General features: G+C 43.6%; 2 protein-coding genes across 2 annotated transcripts in view; both read right to left on the bottom strand.

Annotated features, from left to right (window-relative positions):
- The window catches only part of LOC142216492 (gamma-crystallin-1-like), a 347542-nt gene that overhangs the window by 74346 nt on the left and 250420 nt on the right, over window positions 1-22776 (bottom strand). The window lies entirely within an intron of this gene.
- Window positions 15289-22776, bottom strand: part of LOC142216786 (carboxypeptidase O-like) — a 46500-nt gene continuing 39012 nt past the window's right edge. Inside the window, exons 9-11 of the mRNA XM_075284817.1 lie at window positions 20853-21055; window positions 17727-17811; window positions 15289-15560 (exon numbers count right to left, since the gene is read on the bottom strand). Coding sequence (XP_075140918.1) covers window positions 15289-15560; window positions 17727-17811; window positions 20853-21055 — 560 coding nt within the window. The remainder of the gene's footprint in view (window positions 15561-17726; window positions 17812-20852; window positions 21056-22776) is intronic.

Below are 22776 nucleotides of genomic sequence, written 5' to 3'. Positions count from 1 at the left end.
CGCCCTGGACGATTTGATGGAAGAAACCAAAGGCAAATCGTTACCCCAAGCTGCAAGAGGAAGACGAGAGCCCTCTGGTAGAGGTTGTGGCTCTTCCCGTCCCAAACCACAGCCAGGTAGGCGCGCAAGATTCCGCCAAGAGACTTTGGACATGGTCGTGATAGAGATGACCCCAGGAAGAAGCCTAACCTTGTGGCCGACATCCCTGTGGGAGGCCAACTGTCCCACTTTCTTCCTGCTTGGAAAACTTCCATTCAGGACCCCTGGGTAATTCAAGTCATCGAGAGAGGTTACGCCATCAAATTATCTCTGTCTCCTCTAGACCGCTTCATGTCAATTCACCCTCTCCCTCGCCCTCTCTCAATTTTGGAGAACTCCATCGGGAGTATATTGAGAAGGGTGCCTTGGAAAAGGTCCCTCCTTTGGGCAAGGAAAGGTGAGGGTCACACTTGACCAAAGGGTCTCTACTTGCATGTACCCATTGTTCAACCACACAGGAGGTTCCTCAGGATTGCCGTCCAGATCCCCGGTCACAGGGAGCATTACCAGTTTGCCGCTCTACCCTTCGGCATTTCATCTGCTCCTCACACCTTCACCAAGGTGGGAGCTCCATCCGCCGCCGCTCTCAGGCTTCAGGACCTTTTCATAGTTCCCTATCTGGATGACTGGCTTATAAAATCTCGGTCACTCCCAGTCCTCCAACGTCATCTTTTGTTAGCCACCTCCTTCCTGCAGAGGTTACAGTGACTAATCAATTGGGAGAAATCAGAGGTGACACCATCTACCTGGAGGAAGTTTCTAGGTTTCCTTCTGGACTCAGAGACTCTGCAGATCTCACTTTCCATCCCAAGGAGATTGAGAATTCAGGCTGCTGCTCATTTTCGCCACAAAACAAGGCGGGTATCTGTCAGAACTGCCAGGAGAGGCCTCCGCCTAATTTAATCCTCGACCAGAGCAGTACCTTGGGCTTTATGGCATATGGAATTCGATATTCGATCGAATAGTCGAATATTGAGGATCTATTCGAATCGAATATCGAATATTTCACTATTTGCTCATCTCTAGTGCTTAAATGGGACAATACGTTTGCAATTTGGCACTGGAATCCCCTTGAGGAGGCCACCAAATTTGTCAGTAGGGATAATTGCAGCATCAGTGATGTCATCTCTTTAATGTTACAGGGAACACACAGATGCAGCAAGGGAAGGAGGAAGAACAGCTTCCACCTCTTGACACTTTCATCGCCCTGGAGATGTTGGAGATCCATACAAATAGTGTTACATGCAAGAGGAATTGGAAGAGGGTGAAGAACTGGGTCTAGGTTTTGGTAGAGGACATGGGGCTAGTGGAGGAGGAAGACTGACTTGTGGAAGTAGACAGAGAATGGATATTTCAGCCAGAGATGAGGCTGACCCTTATTTGTTTCCAGAAGATGATAATGACTCTGCTGGCCAAGACCAACCATGACAAGCTCCTGGGTTTATGCACAAACTTGCAAGCATGGCAAACTGCGTGCTGCATTGCTTACATAGTGACAAATGTATTATTGGCAAGAAAAAAAGGGATGACTAATGAATCATGCTTGCTATAAAGTCAAAATTGGAAAAATCTGTTTTGCCTCCCAAAAAAGTAAAAAATGGCATATTATCAGCATAGGCTGTATATACAGCTTGCCACATCTTTTAGACAGAAGGCTTCTAGTATCAGCCACATGGCTGCCAGCACCATGGCTACATGTAGCAGAAGGAAAAACAGCAACACCAGCAGCAGCCAATGCAGTATCTGGAACATGGGGAGCCTGAAATTGTTTACTTCACAGCACCAACCAGGCTGAGATCCACTGCCTAGACAACAAGGTACAGTCATATATAGACTGTTATACTTCAGAATACTACTTTCACCCAATGAACTTCTGAGCCACTAGTGGCAGGGGATGACTCAGTTTGCCATGGGTGCTTGTATAGTCTGGCCTCAAGCTTAATGGTTGAGGGTGTTCAGTACTACAGATGGTATCATATCCCTACACAGACCATGCTGTCCATCACAAGTGTACAAAAAATACTATTGTGAAAATGAATCATGCAAGGATACATCAGGATATTCATAAATATTCTGACTTATGCCAATGAGTTGATCTTCCATGTGGATTTGACCCGTATCATGTTTAGTTTACTGTACTGTTGATACAACCTGCCATCTATACACAGTTGGACATCATATCCTACAGTCTTTTTTGTTACGATTAGTTACATACTGTGCTGCCAACTCACATTCTGTTTCATACTGTACCACCACTAATATTGCCATAACTACTACCATTGTCAAGACTGAGCAAGGCATCTCTTGCAGCCTGGTCCATCATTTTCTATTTCATTCTGCACTGTCACTGATATTGCCACAAATGGCTTCCACCACTGTCACCACTCAGTCAGACATCTTCTGGGGCCTGGTCCATCACATTCTGTGCCATACTGTACAAAGTATCTCATGATAGTAGAGTATATACAGTGGGTATGGAAAGTATTAAAACCCCTTTAAATGTTTCACTATTTGTTTCATTGCAGCCATTTGCTAAAATCAAAAAAGTTCATTTTATTTCTCATTAATGTACACTCAGCACTCCATCTTGACAGAAGAAAACAGAAATGTAGATATTTTTGCAAATTTATTAAAAAAAGAAAACTGAAATATCACATGGCCATAAGTATTCAGACCCTTTACTGTGATACTCATATTTAACTCACATGCTGTCCATTTTCTTCTGATCCTCCTTGAGATTGTTATATTCCTTTATTGGAAACAGCCCTTGTATCGTGCATCTACCTGTTTCTGTGAACAAGTTTACTATTTTTTCTAAAACTGACATTTTGTTGTTTGACCACAAGAGGCCACTGTTGCAAAGCTACAAGACAAGGGGAAAGACTGTATGTCCCTGGAGTAGTGACATGGAGACTGTGGTGAACCTAGCCTCTCTGTTGCTTGAGATGGATGATCAAAAGACACCCCCCCCCCCCCCCAGACTGAATACAGGGAGGGGGGGTTAATCTTTTGATCATCCGCTTCAGGCATTGGAAGGGGGTGAGGGTGCTAGTGGAAATTACAATAACTACAATGCAGTAGTATTTTGTGCAGTAATACTTACAGGAGACGTCGTCCCACATTTCCCGTCTCTTCCTTTTGGACTGCCGTGACCACTTTGACTTGACTCTGTAAAGTTTGCCACACAGACATCTTTGACTCTTCACTTCTCTATGCACCCAACCTATATATATATATATATATATATATATATATATATATATATATATACAATACAGACCAGTACAACCCAGCTTTGCAGGCAGTGTTCCCCCCCCCCCCCCCCAACACCTAACAGGGATACAGAGCAATTCAGTCCAGTTCTATAAGCTCAACCCAGCTTTGCAGGCGGTGTCCCCCCAAAACAGGGATACAAAGCAATTAGGTCCGGCTATGTATGCTCAATCCAGATATCCACGGTGTGTACCCCCAAAACCTAGGTGGGAGACACAGAAATTAGTCAGGCTATATACGCTCAATCCAATTTTTCACGGTGTGTACCCTCAAAACCTAGGTGAAAACAATGAAAAACAAGACAGCACCGATCTGTATATGGTGAAGTATTGTATGGATGAGGGAATAGTAACAATAGCTTGATATACTCTCACCTGGCAGAGTTGTGAAAAATTCACAACTACCGTATGCGCCTGGAAACCAATTTCAGGGGGTTCCACCCTAAATGTGACTAAGCAGCTGGATCCTATTCACCAATGGTGTAGATGATATACACATGGACCGGGATAAAGAACCGCGCTTCACCAGATTGCAAGACAACCACTTTATTAAAGTTCAGCACAATGCGTTTAGGGCACAACTCGCCCTTCTTCAAGTGCAAAGGAACTCCTCAATGGCTGCCACTGTGTTCCTGCACTGGGTCAGCCTGGTGGTGAAGTTTGAAGTGTCCTTTATCCATGTCCATGTATATTCCCAAAACCTAGGTGGGAGACTTAGAAAATCAGTTGGGCTATGTACGCTCAATCCAGATATCCACGGTGTGTACCCCCAAAATCTAGGTGGGAGACACAGTAATTCAGTCCGGCTATGTACGCTCAATACAATTTATAAGGGTCTACCCCCCAAAAGCTATGTGTGAAACACAGCAATTCAGTCACGCTATAAAAGCTCAATCCAGTTTTTTAATGCTGTTCCCCCCAAAGCTAAGTGGGAGACAGCCATTCATTCAGTCCATGTATGGTCAAACCTGTTTTTAATGCTGTACCCCCCAAAACTAAGTGGTATACACAGCAAATCAATCAGGCTATATCAGCTCAATCCAATTTTTAAGGGTCTACCCCCCAAAAGCTAAGTATGATACACAGCAATTCAGTCACGCTATATAAGCTCAATCCAATTTTTTTGTTCAATCCAGTATTGTTTGCTCTCCATGATGTGAACTATGCCTTTGTCTCTTGAAAAGCAAACCAACATGAAGTCAGCCATGTGTGCCAGTGTGTTACTTGGCATGACTTTGCTGCCCCCAACTGTAAGGGTCACTCTCCATTTCCTCCATTTTACACTCCCCTTTACATCATCCGTGCTGAAGCAATGGGATGCACTGAACTTCACCCTCAAGCCTCGTGTGGGACAGGGACATGAAATGCCACTTCATCCCCCTCGTCTTCCTCTGACAGCCAATGGTACGAAAATGACAGGAGTGTGCTCTGAATGTTTTCAGCCTAGCAGAGGCTATTTTTTACTTATGAAATGGCCGCACTTTGACCAGTATATCAGGCACAATGGTGTAGGTTTCAAAGAACCTTTGCACCAATAAGTTGAAAACGTGGGCCATGTGTGGACTGTGTTTGAGTCTGGCAAGCTCCAGATCTGCTACCAGGTTTCGGCCATTATCACAGATGCAACCATGCCTGGGCCCAGGTGCAGCGGGGACAACCATATTGCCATCTCAGCCAGGATGGCATCCCTCACCTCGGAGGCAGTGTGCTGTCTGTCCCCCAAGCTGATGTGCTTCAGCACGGCCTACTGACATCTCCCCACGCCAGTGTTACAGCGTTTCCTGCTCATAACTGGGGTCGATTTAACGGCGGAGGAAAAGGAGGCTGGTGTTTCAGCACTCCTGCCATGAATATTGGGCGGGGAGACAAGGCAGGCCGCCACAATTTGCAACTCAGTCCCAGCCTCAACTACATTTAGCCAGTGTGCCGTGATTGAGATGTAGCGTCTGTAGTGTTGTAGTGAGGATGCAGGTCTTCTGGAATAAGTCCACTATGAGATGGTTACTCTTGTAGATCAGAACACTTTATTCCATGCTCCATCATGGCTCCCTGTCTAACAACTCCTCCCCCTAAGCTCAGCTCCTCCTCCATTACTACCTCACTGTTGCTAGGCAGACAAAGCAGAATAAGTAAGCAGAACAGAACATACAGAACATACTTATAACAACATCACATCTCTCCCCTTCTTATAAAAAAATAAATAAAATGCAAACATTATAAATGAACAATAAATAAAAGGTCCGAACTGAAAAGAAAATTTTACTGCAGAACATAGTCCCTGAGGTGCGTTGGTGGCCTTCGACTTATCCTTGTCGGGTAGCGTTGAGACATCTCGTTATCAGAAACAGTCTGTGAATTTTCGGAGGTGTCTCTTGTTGGTGTTGCTGAACCAGTTGTACCTGGTGAAATTTCCTCATCATCTGTCTCCTCTGCACTTGCTCCTGGGTTGTAGTCACAAAGCTTTTTAAAATGGGAGACATTTCGTGTCACTTGATGACCCTGGCGTTGAGCAGTAACCATGGTACCTTTGACATGTGTGACTTGAAAGGGTTCTGGATGATAAGGGGATGATAACTTGTCACTGGGTCTCAGCCTTTTAACAAGGACCCAGTCTCCCACATCCAGCTGTTTGAAGCGACAACTTCTCTTATCTGCATATCTTTTCATCCTGCCTTTGGCAAGGGAATCATTGAGGACCAATGGAGTCTGGACGTGAACTACTGGGATGTTTGGAAGCTTAATGCGCAAAGGCCTGCCGAAAAGCGCAGTCGCTGGCGGAGTTCCTGTAGTAGAGTGCGGGGTGGCTCTGTACTGTCTAAGGAATCTGTACAATTCTTGCTGCAAATCCTTGTGTTCCATGGTAGCAATCCGAAGAGTTTTGTTGATTGATTGCATGAAGCGCTCCACTTCACCATTGGCTTGAGGCCAGTAAGGAGTTATTTTCCTGTGGTTAAAACCAAGATAAGTTGCAAAAGACTGAAAATCTGCACTATTGAAAGGTGGCCCATTGTCAGTCTTCACCGTTGCAGGTATGCCATATGCAGAGAAGATTTTGTCCAGTTTTGGTATGACAGCTCTTGCAGAGGTGGTGGAAACGGGTTCAATGACTGGAAACCTAGAAAAATCATCTATGACAACCAGTAAATAGGAATGATCTGGCAAAGTGCAGAAATCAACACTCACAGCAGTCCATGGATTGTCTGGCAGAGGTGTCATTTGTACTGGTGCTCGGCTATGGTCCACCGTAGTTGTTTGGCAAGGTATACATGTGGCAATAAGTGCTTCCACTTGTTTATCTAGTCCAGGAAACCATACTTTCTCCCTAAGTAATTGCTTTGTTTTAACTATACCTTGATGAGCCTCATGGGCCAGATCGATCACTCTACTCTGAAGTTTCTGAGGAATGACCAGGCGGTTGTCACGTAGTAGTATGTTTGAGTCAGATACAGAAAGAGAGTGTCTTGCATTAAAGAAGGCCTGCAAATATGCTGTTTGGCCCTGCGGTTGAATACGAGTCTCAGCTAGAAAAGAGTTCCAGTTCTTAGACCGAACAGTGTCAATTACCAACTGAAGTTGGGGATCAGAATCCACCGCATGTTTAATTTCTTCGAGGGTCATTGCTCTTGGCACAGAGTGAGTAACAATGAAATTTACATGCTCCTCAGCTAAGACAGTGGCAGGCAAGTCATCTTTGGTAGACTGTGGTGAAGGGTGTCTTGAAAAATAGTCTGCAGGGTTCCCAGCTCCTGCCTCATATCTCAAGTGAAAGCGATAGTTCTGCAGGCGTAGTAGCCAGCGTTCAAGTCGTGGGGGTGGCTTTGATGAATGTTTATTGAAGATTGGAATGAGTGGTTTATGATCACTGACCACTGTGAATGGACGACCAAAGAGGTAAAGATGAAAATGAAGGCATCCCCATACAACTGCGAGAGCTTCCCTCTCAGTTTGAGAATAGCGCTGTTCCGTTTCTGTTAAAGCCTTGCTCGCATAGGAGACTGTGGAGATACTGCCAGTTTTGGACACCTGAGTTAAAATTGCACCAAGGCCTACAGGACTGGCATCCACAATGAGCTCAGTAGACTTTAGTGGGTCAAAATAGGCCATGACCGCGTCACTAGAAAGACTGGACTTAAGTGTATCAAAAGCTGATTGATGTTCAACTGTCCATGACCAAGGAGTATCCTTTTTAGTGAGTTGTCGTAGGGGTTCAGAAACAGTAGCCAGATCAGGTATGAATCGTCCACAGTATGTGACCAGACCAAGAAAACTTCGAACATCTGAGACATTTTGTGGCTGGCTAGCAGAGGTTATGGCTGCTACTTTCTCAGGGTCTGCAGAAACACCATTTTCAGAAAAAATGTAGCCAAAAAAATTCAATGACGTCTTGTTGAACTCGCATTTTGATGGATTAACAGTTAAATTGCAGGTTTGCAGTCTCTGAAAGACTTGTTCTAGGTGATTGTCATGTTCCTCTTGGGTTGTGCCAAAGATAAGGATGTCATCACTAACATTGAGGACTCCAGGTATTCCTGAAAGAACCTGCCTGATAACATTCTGAAAGATTTCTGCAGCCGATGAAATGCCAAAGTTCAGCCTCTTGAACCTTCTTAGACCGACATGAGTGCTAAAAGTTGTGATATATCTGGAGTCTGGATGCAATTCAAGCTGATGATAACCAGATTTTAGATCAATTTTTGAGAATACTTTTGCACCATTTAGATCTGTGAGAATATCATCAATGGTAGGTGTAATGTGCCTTTCTCTTTGAATGGCTCGATTGGCATGTCGCATATCCACACATAACCTGATTTTACCAGGCTGCTTAGGTTTAGGCGCAACAACAATTGGTGAGACCCAGGGAGTTGGGCCCTCGACACGTTCAATAACATCATCTGTCTCAAGGTCTTGTAGCTCTTTCTCCACTAGCTTGCGGACATGGAATGGGATGCGCCTGTGAGGTTGAACTGACGGCTGGACTGACTGGTCAATGTGTAATTTCACTTGAAAGTCTTTCAGCTTTCCTATGCCTTGAAAGAGTTGAGGATATTTCTGCATAATAGTTTGGACAGAAGAGTGTGTTACGCTGTTTGCCAGTTTCACTAGGCCCAGAGATACCGCACTATTGCAGCTGAGAAGAGTGTCTGCAGAACACTCCACTACATAGAAAGTGTCCGTGATGGATTTCCCTTCAGCCGTTAGTAATGCCTGAAATTTGCCACATAGGGGTAATGCAGTAGCTGAACCATAAGGATATATCTTCAGGTTAGTACATTGCAAAGCAGGTTTGTTCTTTAGCTGGCTATAAGTGGCATGACTAATAACATTGACAGACGCCCCTGTATCTACCAGTGTCTCCACCGGATTGCCATGTATTAAGATGACTTGTTTGGGATTAGACATTGCATGCACATTGCGAGACCCCTCAGTCACTGAGAATAAGCAGGTGCTGCTGGGCTCATCCGCAGGGGACACTGACTGCACTGCCTGAACTTTCTGTGGCAAGGCTTGTTTAGCAGAGAGAGAAGATTGTGATTTTGATCTGCAGACTTTTGCAAAGTGATTTTGTTTCCCACAGTTATGACAAGTTACTCCCTTTGCTGGGCATGGTTTCTGATGAGGATAAGGACCTCCACAGTTGTAGCAGGTTGCAGCCTGTGTGTAAGGCACATGTGGCTTCTGAGTGAGCTTTGCTACAGAAGATGGCTGCTCTGGTATACAGTCTGTGTTCTCTATAAGTTTAGCTTGATTCTCTGCTGCATCATGAATACGTGCAATGTCCAGTAGCTTTGCTAAAGTCATGGTGGGATCTCTGAGTGCTTGTCTCCTTAACTTAGAGGACACACATCCTTGTATGATTTGCATCAGAATTTCCTTGTCTATATCAGAAAATTCACAGTAAGCTGCAAGTTGTCTTAAGCGGACATGATATTCATCAATGGTTTCTGTTGCTGACTGTTTTGACTGTCTAAACTTGAAAATTTCAAAAGCTGCATTTATGTATGGAGAGAAATGCTTAGTTAGTGCTGCTTTGCTTAGATCATAGTCACTGTCCTCCCCTGTATTGGGCAGAGTTGTGAAGATATCATAGACTTGCTCCCCTGCATAGTGCAATAACATGGCTTTCTTTCTTGCATTATCAGTAATGTTCATTGCTTGCAGGAATATCTCAAAGCGTTTCAGCCATTTATTCCAGCATGCTGCCAAGTTTGCTTGGGGCTGGTGCACATCAAATACAGCAAAGGAGGGTAAGCAGGCCATGGCTGGTGCTAGGATTGCAGTCTTGTACACAGTTTTCTGTAGCAGTGAAATACCTTTAGCTGATTATTCTTAATCCTCGTCGCCAATTGTAGTGTTGTAGTGAGGATGCAGGTCTTCTGGAATAAGTCCACTATGAGATGGTTACTCTTGTAGATCAGAACACTTTATTCCATGCTCCATCATGGCTCCCTGTCTAACCACTCCTCCCCCTAAGCTCAGCTCCTCCTCCATTACTACCTCACTGTTGCTAGGCAGACAAAGCAGAATAAGTAAGCAGAACAGAACATACAGAACATACTTATAACAACATCACAGCGTCTCTGGCCGCAAGCACTTGTCCACGCGTCGGTGGTCAAGTGGAACTTTGTGCAACTCAGCGCAGAACTTAGGGCCCGCTTGATGTTACGGAACACGTGCTGGTGCAAGGCTCAACTCACCCTAAGGGCCAAAAACACTGCTGGTGAATTTTGTTCAGTTCCAAAGGACTCTGTTTAGATTTGGCTCAGTGACAGCTCCAAAACATGCCTTGGAAGGCAAGGTTTCCTTTAGTGGCTCCATCTCAGCAGGATGATGATGATGATGATGATGATGATGAAGCTTGGTTAAATCTGGTGTTGGAATGGAAAGTCGTTTCTGATCTACATGTGAAGTACTGGAGCATGTTGTTTGGACTATTAACACCTGATCAGAACCCTGTAGAGGTAATGTAGCGTCCGATACTAGAGGACCATTATTGGTAGTAGTGGTTGCAGCCAATTCTCCACCTTTGCGGTCCTCTAAATAAAAGTTACCCCCAGGACTTGATGCCAAAATGTTATCAATTTCACAATCACAATCAAGGTCAATGTCTGGGTCCTCAGTCCAATACACTGCATCAATCCAACACATTGAGAGTGATGGTTCTGGAACCACCGTTCTAGGGGCTAACAATTTTAAAGGGTCTAACACTCTGCTGGTGCAAGACTCTCCTCACCCAAAGGGCAAAAAACTATGCTGGTGCAAGGCTGAACTAACTTAAAGGGCCTAAAACTCTGCTGGTAAAAGGCTGAAGTCACCTCAAGGGCCTCAATCCCTGCTGATAGCTCAGCTTAAGGGCCACATCACACACACACACACACACACATACACAATGACAGTTAAGGGTGGGTACTGTTGGATTTCCCATTACCTATTCCATCTGTGCTCGTCATGGGCAACGTGATTTAAAGGGTGCTTGTTAATGTTTCTTTAGCGTCAAATTTGGGTTTCTGCCCATCCTGGGGAAGAAAGAAGCTTTCCAGGTATTTTCCCACTTTGATAGAGGTTTTTTTGAGTGTAGAACGTGTGTAGTTGTTAGGCTGTGATGTTGGGGTAAAACCGTGACTTGGGCATGTTAGATACCCCCAGACATGCTTCCCTGCTGTCCCAGTTGCATTGCAGAGGTGTTGGCATCATTTCCTGAGGTGTCATAGTGGACTTGGTGACCCTCCTGAGTTGAATTGTGGGTTCCCCTGAAACGAAGCATTTTTACCCTTAGACTATAATGGGGTTCGATATTCGTTCGAATAGTTGAATATTGAGTGGCTATTCGAAACGAATAACGAATATCGAATATTTTACTGTTCGCTCATCTCTACTTATGACCATGTGATATTTCAGTTTTTCTTTTTTAATAAATTTGCAAGAATATCTACATTTTTGTTTTGTTTTTTTTCTCTTTTAAGATGGGGTGCTGAGTGTACATTAATGAGAAATAAAGCGAACTTTTTTGATTTTAGAAAATGGCCGCAATGAAACAAAGAGTGAAAAATTTTAAGGGGTCTGAACATTTTCCGTACCCACTGTGAATCTTTAATCATTTGAATGACCTGAACCAATATATTGAGGTTCATTCAATGTAGGAAATACTTTTTTTTACCAACTTAATTAAAAAACTTAAAAAATAAAGAAAAATAAAGACAAACATACACAAAATGCAAAAAAATGAAAAATAAATATGTGGTAGAAAATGCAGTTGATGAAACTAAACTAAACTAAGCAGTCTGTCTCGGCACTGAGGTAAAAACAGGGTCACAGTGTCTAGTAACACAAAAGTGAATAGGTCAAAGTCTGGCCTGGGTGTGGTATGTGTCCCACAGGGACCAAGTGTCCTCAGACTTAGGCTGTATTCACACAGAGTAACGCCAGGCGTTTTTTGTGTGTTTTTTGCACATAGCGCCGCGTTTACGCCGCGTAGCGCCGCGTTAACGCCGCGTATACGCCGCGTTAACGCCGCGCTATTTAGCGTTGGCGTTGCCCGGCGTTAACGCGGCGTATACGCGGCGTTAACGCGGCGCTACGCGGCGTAAACGCGGCGCTATGTGCAAAAAACACACAAAAAACGCCTGGCGTTACTCTGTGTGAATACAGCCTTATGCTTAGTGCTATGAAACAGCAGTTAAGTACTCCATTGTAGGAAGGTCCTGTATCCTAGAGTAGAGGACTGCTTGTGCAGGTGGTACAGGACGCTTCCAGAAAAGGGCGACAGGCATTTAGAGGCAGTAAGCACAAGAAGAAGCAGCCTGGAACCTTGTTAACTTCTAGGGGGAATAGGTAGAAATTTGACTTCTGCAGCTGCTTCAAGAGCATATCTCCATGATGACCTTGGCTTCAAGCCTACTTCCAGGTAAACAAGCAAAGACATAGTGGTTACTTATATTCATATTGGATTCATCCTGTCTATGATAATTTACAATCCTGCAATTACCCAGATTTCTCGCCACATACATATAAGATACACAACAATAATATATCTCTAGATATTCTGTTTATTGACATGATCAAACATTACAGAAATTGTACATAGACATTAAAAGATCATTTAAGGAAAACATATACAGGGGACTACCTGTATACAAACATATTCATTTTTCTTATTATGAGTAGAGTTGAGCGAGTACTGTTCGGATCAGCCGACCCGAACAGCACGCACGCATTGAAATCAATGCACACAGCCGACACGCGGCAGGTTAAGCGGCCGGCTGCCATCAAACCGGAAGCACCAGGTGCTTCCATTCATTTCAATGCGTGCGTGCTGTTCGGATTGGCTGATCCGAACAGTACTCGCTCAACTCTAATTATGAGTTTATTTGTTTATTGATTTGGATTCTGTCTTTATTTTTTAGTTTGGATGCCTTTGCATTTAGGACAGATGATTCTGATTCGTACAATTCTCATTAATTGAATACAGTTACTGCCTCTTTATTCCTTAGAGGCCATTTGCATCACATGCATTACTACCATTGTGCAAACACATTTTGACACTGAAAAACCATGTTTAAAATGTGTTGCTCAATATCCCCATAGACTTGTGTTGATAACATGGCAATGGAAGGGCCTCTTCATGGCTTTAAGGGCCCCTTCACACGGCGTATATGCTCACTGCTTTGGAGCGTGTAAACGTTCCGTAGCAGCGGCGTCTAAAGCACTTCCCATTGTTTTCTATGGGAGCCGGCAGACGCGCGCTCCCCATAGAAATGAATGGAAAAAGCAGCCAATTCATTTCTATGGCGAGCGCGCGTATGCCGGCTCCCATAGAAAACAATGCGATCTGCTTTTAGACGCCGCTGCTACGGAACGTTTACACGCTCCAAAGCAGTGAGCGTATACGCCAGTGGCGTAACTAGGAATGGCGGGGCCCCGTGGCGAACTTTTGACATGGGGCCCCCCCTCCCCAAACCGATGCCGAAGACCTCGACTGACCCCCTCCTCCGCACTCTATTATGTCCCTTAGTAAGCCCTGTACACAGTATTATCCCCAATAGTGTCCCCTGCACACACAGTATTAACCCCTATAGTGTCCCCTGCACACACAGTATTAACCCCTATAGTGTCCCCTGCACACACAGTATTAACCCCTATAGTGTCCCCTGCACACACAGTATTAACCCCTATAGTGTCCAATGCACACACAGTATTAACCCCTATAGTGTCCAATGCACACACAGTATTAACCCCTATAGTGTCCAATGCACACACAGTATTAACCCCTATAGTGTCCAATGCACACACAGTATTAACCCCTATAGTGTCCCCTGCACACACAGTATTAACCCCTATAGTGTCCCCTGCACACACAGTATTAACCCCTATAGTGTCCAATGCACACACAGTATTAACCCCTATAGTGTCCAATGCACACACAGTATTAACCCCTATAGTGTCCAATGCACACACAGTATTAACCCCTATAGTGTCCAATGCACACACAGTATTAACCCCTATAGTGTCCAATGCACACACAGTATTAACCCCTATAGTGTCCAATGCACACAGTATTAACCCCTATAGTGTCCCCTGCACACACAGTATTATTAACCCCTATAGTGTCCAATGCACACACAGTATTAACCCCTATAGTGCCCCTGCACACACAGTATTATCCCCCATAGTGTCCCACTGTGGACACCTATAAACATTTATTATACTCTGGGGTCTGAAAAGACCCCAGAGTATAATAATTGGAGACCCGGGGGATTAAAACCATTAAAAGAACAGAGACAGTTGCTTACCTGTTCCTGTCGGCTGTCCTGTCCGCTCTTGTCCAGCTTTAATGACGTCAGACGTCACATGACCCGGGAAGCTGGCCTGGGTCATGTGACGTCAGAGACGTCAGACACGAATGACGGAGGCCTGGCAGGATCGTGGAGAGGTAAGTAACACTGTTTTTTATGTTACCTTACCCCTCCCGGTGCGCCGATCATTATACTCGGGGGTCTGCAAAGACCCCCGAGTATAATGATAGCCTCTGTGGGCCCCGCGGTGTCACTTGCCGATCCCGGCCCAGCCAGGATCGGCAAGTGAATAGGGCCCGTAACGGACTTTTAAAAAAAAACCAAAAAAAAAAACCGCAGCGGTAGCGGCTGTCACCGGGCCCCCTAATGGCCCGGGCCCTGTGGCAGCTGCTACTGCTGCTACCACGGTAGTTACGCCCCTGGTATACGCCGTGTGAAGGGGCCCTTACGAGCGCTCCCATTGAAGTGAATAGGAAGTGTTTAGAAGCGCTCGCGTGTACGGCTCGGAATGAGCCGAGTGCTTACGCCATGTGAAGGGGCCTGAAGTGTTCCTTCCATTCTATTTTCTCCCTCCTTTCATAGGTGTAAACTGAAGTATTGCCATGTAGTCTTACAACTGAATAGCTTGGGTGAGAAAAGTCACACAATGGAGGAGTTGCTAATTTGTATTGAGCAGCAACCTCCCCACTGGATGTTTCCACCCAAAGTGCAAATAGGCAACATAGCGTGCAACAATGGCGCAAACACAGTGGCCGCACTGCAGTTGGGTAAAAGAACTCTTTGAGGCAGATTTATAAAGACTGGCATTACTCACGTCAGTCTTCATAGCCCCGGATCTGGAGTAGGGTGCGCTTCATATATGACAAGGTGCACGCCCATGGAGTGAGAGAGGGACTTCTGTGAACCGGGCTTAACACCACTCCTGATGCACATTTCAGCTGCACATTCATCAGGGGATTATAGAGTTCTCTCATTTGGGGATATGTAGTTGTGTAGTTGTGGGGATATGTAGGTGCAGAAGATGGAATTGCTTAAATTGTAGCCTTTCAAGACTCCTGTTAGCATGTCATGATATTGTGTTGAATTGGTTTCAAAACAAACTGGAATAATTAACCAAATTGGATATGAGATACGTTGATACCTCTAGTTCTTATCTATTAACAGCCTGCAAGTTCTGATCATTAACATCAATATAAGGAACAATATGTGCCAATGACAATTGAAAAGCTGAGATTAATCCACAAAGTGCCGGAGAAAATACTTGAAGCGCTGTTAAAATGTTTTTCATTTAGATAGTCAACAATGGATAATACCCCAGCGGTAGCCTCTTCACATGTCGGCTGAATTTGGTCTTCAGGAAGAACAAATCCATAAGTTCCATTATCTCTTAGCTCAAAGGTGTATGAAATAGAAATTCCTTGATCTGTAGCCCAGTCCATCGAATTACCAGCATTGCTATCTGTTTAAAACAATAAGAATAGTGTAAGCAGGACTCTCACTGTCTGTCATAGGAGTCCTGTCAGGAATTAGGGCTTATTCACCTATTTTTCAAATGCACTGTATTTTTTTCTGATGGAACATGGACTTATTGGTTTCAATGAAATCATTCACATGTCTGTTTGTATTCATGGACCGTGAGTTTGTAAAGATATCAATGGAAACATAGGCTTTTTTTTCATTCTTACATATAGCAAATTGAACAAACCGTATCTCTTGGGATGCTAAACTGACATGAGTGTGGACACTATGTACGACAACTTCGTCTTCCCCTCTCAGGATTTCTTAATTAAGGAGCTTAGCCTCCTTCACCTTACATCTTCCCCAGGATACTCTGCTGTCATACCAACAACAGCCTGCTCAACTCAATAATGGTACAATAATAAGCATCCTTCATCAAACCCATGTTACCCTAGCTGCTACCTCACTTCTATCCATGGGCTACCTTACCCAATGGAAACTAGGGTCCACTAATAGGGTCTCCAGTTAAATACTGCTTCTAAAGGTTCCCGGAGAGTGAGTAACTATTCTGATGTGTGGTTTTTACTTCACCTTCTACTCCCCCTCCCACACTTAGGATAACATGGGTCTGATGAAGGTTGCTTATTATTCACACCAGGATATCAGCAAGAGGAGTCTCTCTTCTCTTGTCTTAATCAAAAGTCCTGCTCCTGTCCTTCTCAAGACTTAGACTTCTTGATGGGCTTGGTGTTGCACACTCACTGGCTAATCCGGCATATAGGGCCAAATTAGTGCTGCTTAGATCCCTCCTTTAGTCCATCTCCATCCCTTCTTCTAGTGGAGGGCTTCTATGATTTGGAAACTCTCTTCTGAAGAATAATTCCTTCCTCCTAATCTGTGCCTGCTGCTTCGGTGAGATAGTTGTGCTAATAGCAGTGGATGTTGGCTCCTTGCTCATTCTTTGGTGTCATGTGATGTGCATTATATGGACAGACTGTATGGCTTCACCTAATGTTCATCCTGGTGGGCATTACTCTTGTCCTCATATCTATGACACTTACAGACTGGGTCTTCGACCTCTGGCTTCTCAGTTTCTGATTACCAGAATGAATTGGATCAACCAAATGGACTCACTACATCAACTGCATTGAAGAGGATCAAGGACCACTCTTATATGGTGTGCCTTTTCCCCAGTGTAACTCAAATGTCATCTCTGGCAAAAAGTTACAATTAAACTCAACATTGAACAAACACCTTTTCTCAGAGGTTGCTCATTTGTCTTAGATGAGAAAACTATGTCTGGCCATTTATGGTCCCCCACCTAGGATATCTTAATCGAGGAGATTAGTTTTCATCTCCTTACAAATATGTAAACAGCAGACATGTGAATAAGGTCTTACTCTGTTTTTTGTTTTTTTTTTATTTAACCCTTTAAATTTGATAAATATGTATCTCACCAAGATCAGCATCCAAAGATTACTTTTCAAAAAGTTTTTTCCTGTTTTTTTGTATATGCAAAAAGACTTAGAGAGGAATCTATGGCAGTAAATTGGTTCACAGTACCATGTAGAGCTGTTTCTACAGTACATCAAGTTCAACCTATAAACCTACCAGGTTGATTCAGAGAAAGTCAGAGGTGTTTCTACAGTTTCCAAATATGTTTTCATTTTTGGAGACCCATTTTCATATAAATCACAGTTTTATTCCTCTGCAAATGAGGGGGAAAGTGCTTTGCTCTGGAATCTAGAGTTGGGATTCCATGCAAGCTAAGACAAGCCCTCCAAGCACTTTCCCCCTCATTTTTATATCAAGAAAATTTTAATTAACTTTGGCCATATTTGGAGACTGTATACTCTATCAGCTGCTGTGATTAGATTTATAACCAATTTACTGCTGACAGACTCTCATTTAAGTCAATTATATAAACTTGTCATATACTATTAACATCGTTCCATCGTTCCACAACTAAATAATCTGCGCTTTGTATGTAGTATGGTAATGAAATCTGGCATATGTGCTGGCATAAATTTCAGTACAGACACATAGACATCCAGATAATGTCTCACAAACTAGAAATATGAAAGCAACGGACTTCATAAATGTCCCCCTATAAACCTAATGGGCAAAATCATGAACTTACATATAAGTGCAAGCCTGGTATACTTACATAGTACGTGTGATGCAGGACCAACTCGATATCGAGTACCATGAATTGATTCAATTTTAGAACCCGCCGTCTGCCCTACTGACATCTGTAGAAAGAATATTTCAATATGACTTTCTAAATTACTGTCCAGACACAAACACCATTTTTGAATTATTCCTCTAGTTTCAATATACTTGTTTCTGTTGGGTTTGGTAGGTGAATATATCTATTGGTAAACAATCACATTATGATTAATATTATCTTTCTATCATTTGTTATGATTTTTATTGTAAAAAGTGGAACTTAATTCAATTTACTTGCTATGAAATTTTTATAGAGGACTTTTCACCACATGTATGTGTTAATACGTGCTGCTCCACTGATTTCTCTAGCTCCCACCTTTGTCAAGAAACAAGCCAGTCAGTTTTGGGGCTGTAAGGCTATTTAGGGTCTGTATTTATGTGCTATTTAGACTCTGTAATGTCAGAAGGGCAGTGTCAGACAGGGGTTGTGATCCAGAGCAGCCAGCATCAGAGCTTAGAATCACATCCTTTGGCTACTCCTGACTGACACCATCCTACCGACAGTAAAGAGCCTAAATAGCATACCAGGCACAGCAACTAACAGCATTGATTGCTCTGGAAAGGTATGGGCTAGAGAAAAAAGTCCAACTGTGTCAGAATCCGTAGAGTAGCATTTAATAGATCTGGACTTGCTGAAGCTGTTGAAAGGTCCTCTTTAATATTAAAATGTACCCCCAGTTATAAACAGCTTTTCATAAATTTATAGTGTATTTGAATATAAGAAACTTTGTAATATATTAAGGAGATCTGTTTCCTTCTTCATTTATTAATCTGTTGTCCTGCTACTTTCTTTCAATCTGACTGCTTGTTTGCTTAAAGGGGCTCTATCAGCAAAATCCTGCAGATAGAGCCCCACATATGCGTGCATAGCCTTTAAAAAGGCTATTCAGGCACCGTAAATGTTAAATTAAACTACCCCCCGTTTTAAAATAATAACTTAAAAAAGAATGTGCTCTACTTACGGAACGTGCACCCTGGGCGGGCATTCTGGGTGTGTCTTCATCTTCTTCCCCGCCTCTTCTTCCTCTGACGTCTTCGGGTCCCGTCCTCCTCCGGCGCTTGCTCGCGGACACTGATAAAAAAAAAAAGCCCGGGCGCATGCGCAGTAGCCGTAGTAGAAGCCGCGTGCTACTGCGCATGCGCCCGGGTTATTTTTTTTTTATCAGTGTCCGCGAGCAAGCGCCGGAGGAGGACGGGACCCGAAGGCGTCAGAGGAAGAAGAGGCGGGGAAGAAGAAGACGGTGCACCCTGAATGCCCGCCCAGGGTGCACGTTCCGTAAGTAGAGAACATTCTTTTTTAAGTTATTATTTTAAAACGGGGGGGGTAGTTTGATTTAACTTTTACAGTGCCTGAATAGCCTTTTTAAAGGCTATGCACGCATATGTGGGGCTCTATCAGCATGATTTTGCTGATAGAGCCCCTTTAACATTCTCCTCTGTATTCAGCCTCACACAGACCTCTATGGAGAAGAATGGGGGGGGGGGGGGGTGAAGGAGGAGGCTGCTGCCAGCTGGTTTACTAGTGCACTGGTAGTCTCTTATGTACAAGCCTAGCAGTGTTAGCATTGCACAGAATAGGGGGCATGGCCTAACGATGACGCCAAACATATGCATGTACTTGAGGGCTCCAAGGCACCAAGTGCCACATTAACGGGATATAAAGACTGGTTGCTTCTTAATATGCCCAAAAAGAGGCGCACAAGCAACCAAAGGATTTCATAGACCCCTCAAACCCAAATTAACTACAACAGAACCATCACAGAGTTCCTCTCCAGCTTCCATTGTATATTATTGTTTTTGTCCCAATGCACTTGGGAATTGTTACAGACATCAGAATGTGCTATTGCCATAATGGGGATATTAACAGCAGAAAATTGATGGGACATCATGTGTGAAGGCTTATGCAGTCAGAGAACAGACTGCTCGGCAAGACCCTGCACTTTTTATAACTTTTCATGAAACCTCAGGCACCCTTTAATACATTATTGTATGAACCAGCTGTATAACTTTATATTTATCTACGTTATAACTCATCTATCATTTCTCTGCCCAAGCTTCCAGATTCCTTAAATATCTTTGTACTGTTACCCCATCCTCCTTCGTGTTGACTAATTTACAGAGCTTAGTAGCATCTGTAAATATTGAGATTCTTCTATGTAAACCCTGTACCGAGTCATTAACTGAAATAAGAATAACCCAATACTGACTGACTCCATGTGGCACCCCACTGGTGACTGTAACCGAATATGAGTATGTGCCATTGCCACAACTCAGATGGAGGGAACCGGAGGATGCAAGTAGTAGTGGCGGATGACATGCCACCAATTAGTCCGAGCCACGTACCCCAGACCTGGTCCTGGGCCGGACACCGCTGATGGGGTTCCTGCAGCACTACCTGATGATGCTGGTAGTAATTTTTCCCGGGGTGCTTCCAGTTGGAGAGGGGACCTCTCTACTCAGAGCCGATATAAAGCAGGAATGACTCCAAATACCAAAACTAAGGGCAATTTAGTGCAAAAATCTGTATACTATAAAATACGGACTACATCCCAACACTATCAAATTCATATACTGAGGAATAATGCAAACCTACCCAAGGACATGATGGTAGTGTGTATTGACTGACCCCCTCGTGCTGACAATATAAGATCATTAGTCTGACCTGTGCCTCATAACTATATTGCCTATATTGTGCTCCCTGATCTCTTGCCAGAATTCTGTGGTGAATGAACATTTCCTGCCTTGACTTTGGATTGTCTACTGACTAAATTTCATCATGTTCCTTTTATGTCACACACCAAGGTCTTCCTACTCATTAAAAGAAGGAATGCTCAGTCTCCCCTGAACTGAACCCTGTTTCTACAGGTGCCAAAGCAGCCATGTTATCTAATATTATTATGTCATGCTCTGCAATATTTCAGGCTTACTATCCTTTAACTATCTTAAGTTAAAACTTTCATTCATAAATTTAAGTAACATATTCTGCCTTCAACACAATTTCCAGCAATAGTTGAATGTATCTTAGCTCCTATTTTCTGGTGAATCATGAAAGAAATGTTTTTACCTGCTCATCATGGTTGGCAGATAGATCTTGAGTGTAGCCATAGGGAAGGAGAACATAGTTCCCATATGAGTGCATTGTCAGGTAGCACAAGATATCAGATTTAAGTCTGCTCACTAACTGTGACACAGCCCGGGTCTCTGGTTCTGATTCAGGCGTAGGTCCGCAGAATGTAAGGCTGCTGCAGTTTGTTGAGGCCCCAATTGCTAGATGGAAACATACAAAAATCAAGTAGACATCGTTGCACTCATATCATTTATACAAGTTTTCTGGTGTTACAGAGGAATTGTGTGAATACATTATTAATGTTGTGAATTTTTTGTTGAAACATAATTATTTTATGTTTGACCGTGAATACTGTTTGTAGACCTGTGGAGTTTCTATGGGGGCACGGTTCTCCCTTTCCCTCGCAAACCTTGTTATGGCTTGGTGGGAGAAGGGCTTTATATATGGAGAAAATAATTATTTATAATTATTATTATTATTTATATTATAATTTGTATACAACAAATTTTCAGTGGTATGGCCGCTACATCGACGACCTACTGATATTTTGGTCTGTTGATGCGGAGGCCAAACCATTTTTTTGTTGAATACATGAACATTAATCTCTGGTTTACATAGAATAGTGAGAACAGGTCAGGTATTTTTTTGGACATTACCTAAACAGGTGATGTTGAGAATAAAAGAGTGGAGACCATGCTTTATCGAAAAAAAGAATCTGGCAATATAATATTTCCTGCCACTAGTCTGCACCCTAAGCACACTATAAAATCAATACCTGTGGGGGAATTGATCAGAATAAGGGAGTGTTCACACTTGCGTCTGGTGTCTGCCCTGTGTGGAGTGAGCAAGGGGGTACACGCTGTGGTGGTAGTGCAGGGCTGATGGGGTAGTAGAGTCACAGTTGTGTCACAGACCTGAGTGGTACACAACCCTGTTCCCCTGTCACATACATGGACCTTTCCTTTCACTTTCACTGTTACTTTTCTACAGAGCACAGGCTGGAATGACTTCTGTGACAAAGAGTCCAGTAACAACGGTTTTAAAGAACTTTACTTGGAAAAATCCTTTGTGCAGGCAAAGTACAGATAACAGTCTCTTTGGTAGCAAATGGCAATACAGCTGTACAACTGCAATACAGTGCGGCTTTAGCTCTACCTTGGGAGATTCAACACAGCTTGGCTATACTGTGCAATGTGATGCAAGAGAATACTTATAGAGTAAGTGCTAGAGCAATGCTCTATTGCAGGGTGCTAAAGCGGTGAATCACGACGTGGTTAGATCCAGCTGGGGAACCCATGAGAAGCGTGGATCCGGGCAGAGGACTTCTTTATCCAAAAGGTTATTCCTCTGGCTTAGGCCCATAGAACAGGATTAGACTTTTTAGGGCTAATTCACACGGGGGGGCGGTGGGGCGGATTTTGGCACCGAGAGTGACGCGGGGAGCTGCATCACTCTCGTGTCAAAACCCGCCTGCCACAACTGTGAGATTGCAGATGACAGATTGCAAGCTTAGGCATGGTATGACACAATATCTGAAGGCATGCATATTTATACACTAAAAGAGGCACAGGAATCAAGTGTTCGGTGCGACAAGTGATGGAAAGCAGTATATACACAAATAAACAAGTTAAAATACTAAGTATCAGTTCAAAGGATGGCCCTCTGACGTTTTATGGTCCTTTTGATTGGTGATGCGATGCTTAATTTTTATAGAAGTCCATAAATTACTGCGACAGATTTAACCCCCTCTGGAATGTGTCAAAGATGGTCATGAGTCTATACTCCCATATTCTCCTGTCACATTTACATTTGAAATTCCCCCTTAACCCCTTCCCGCCGATGGCATTTTTTGATTTTCGTTTTTCGTTTTTGACTCCCCTCCTTCTAAACCCCATAACTTTTTTATTTCTCCGCTCCCAGA

Source organism: Leptodactylus fuscus, chromosome 8 (assembly GCF_031893055.1).
Source record: "Leptodactylus fuscus isolate aLepFus1 chromosome 8, aLepFus1.hap2, whole genome shotgun sequence".
Lineage (NCBI taxonomy): Eukaryota > Metazoa > Chordata > Amphibia > Anura > Leptodactylidae > Leptodactylus > Leptodactylus fuscus.
The sequence above is the reverse complement of the archived record's forward strand: the minus strand, read 5'-3'. Positions and strand labels throughout refer to the sequence as shown.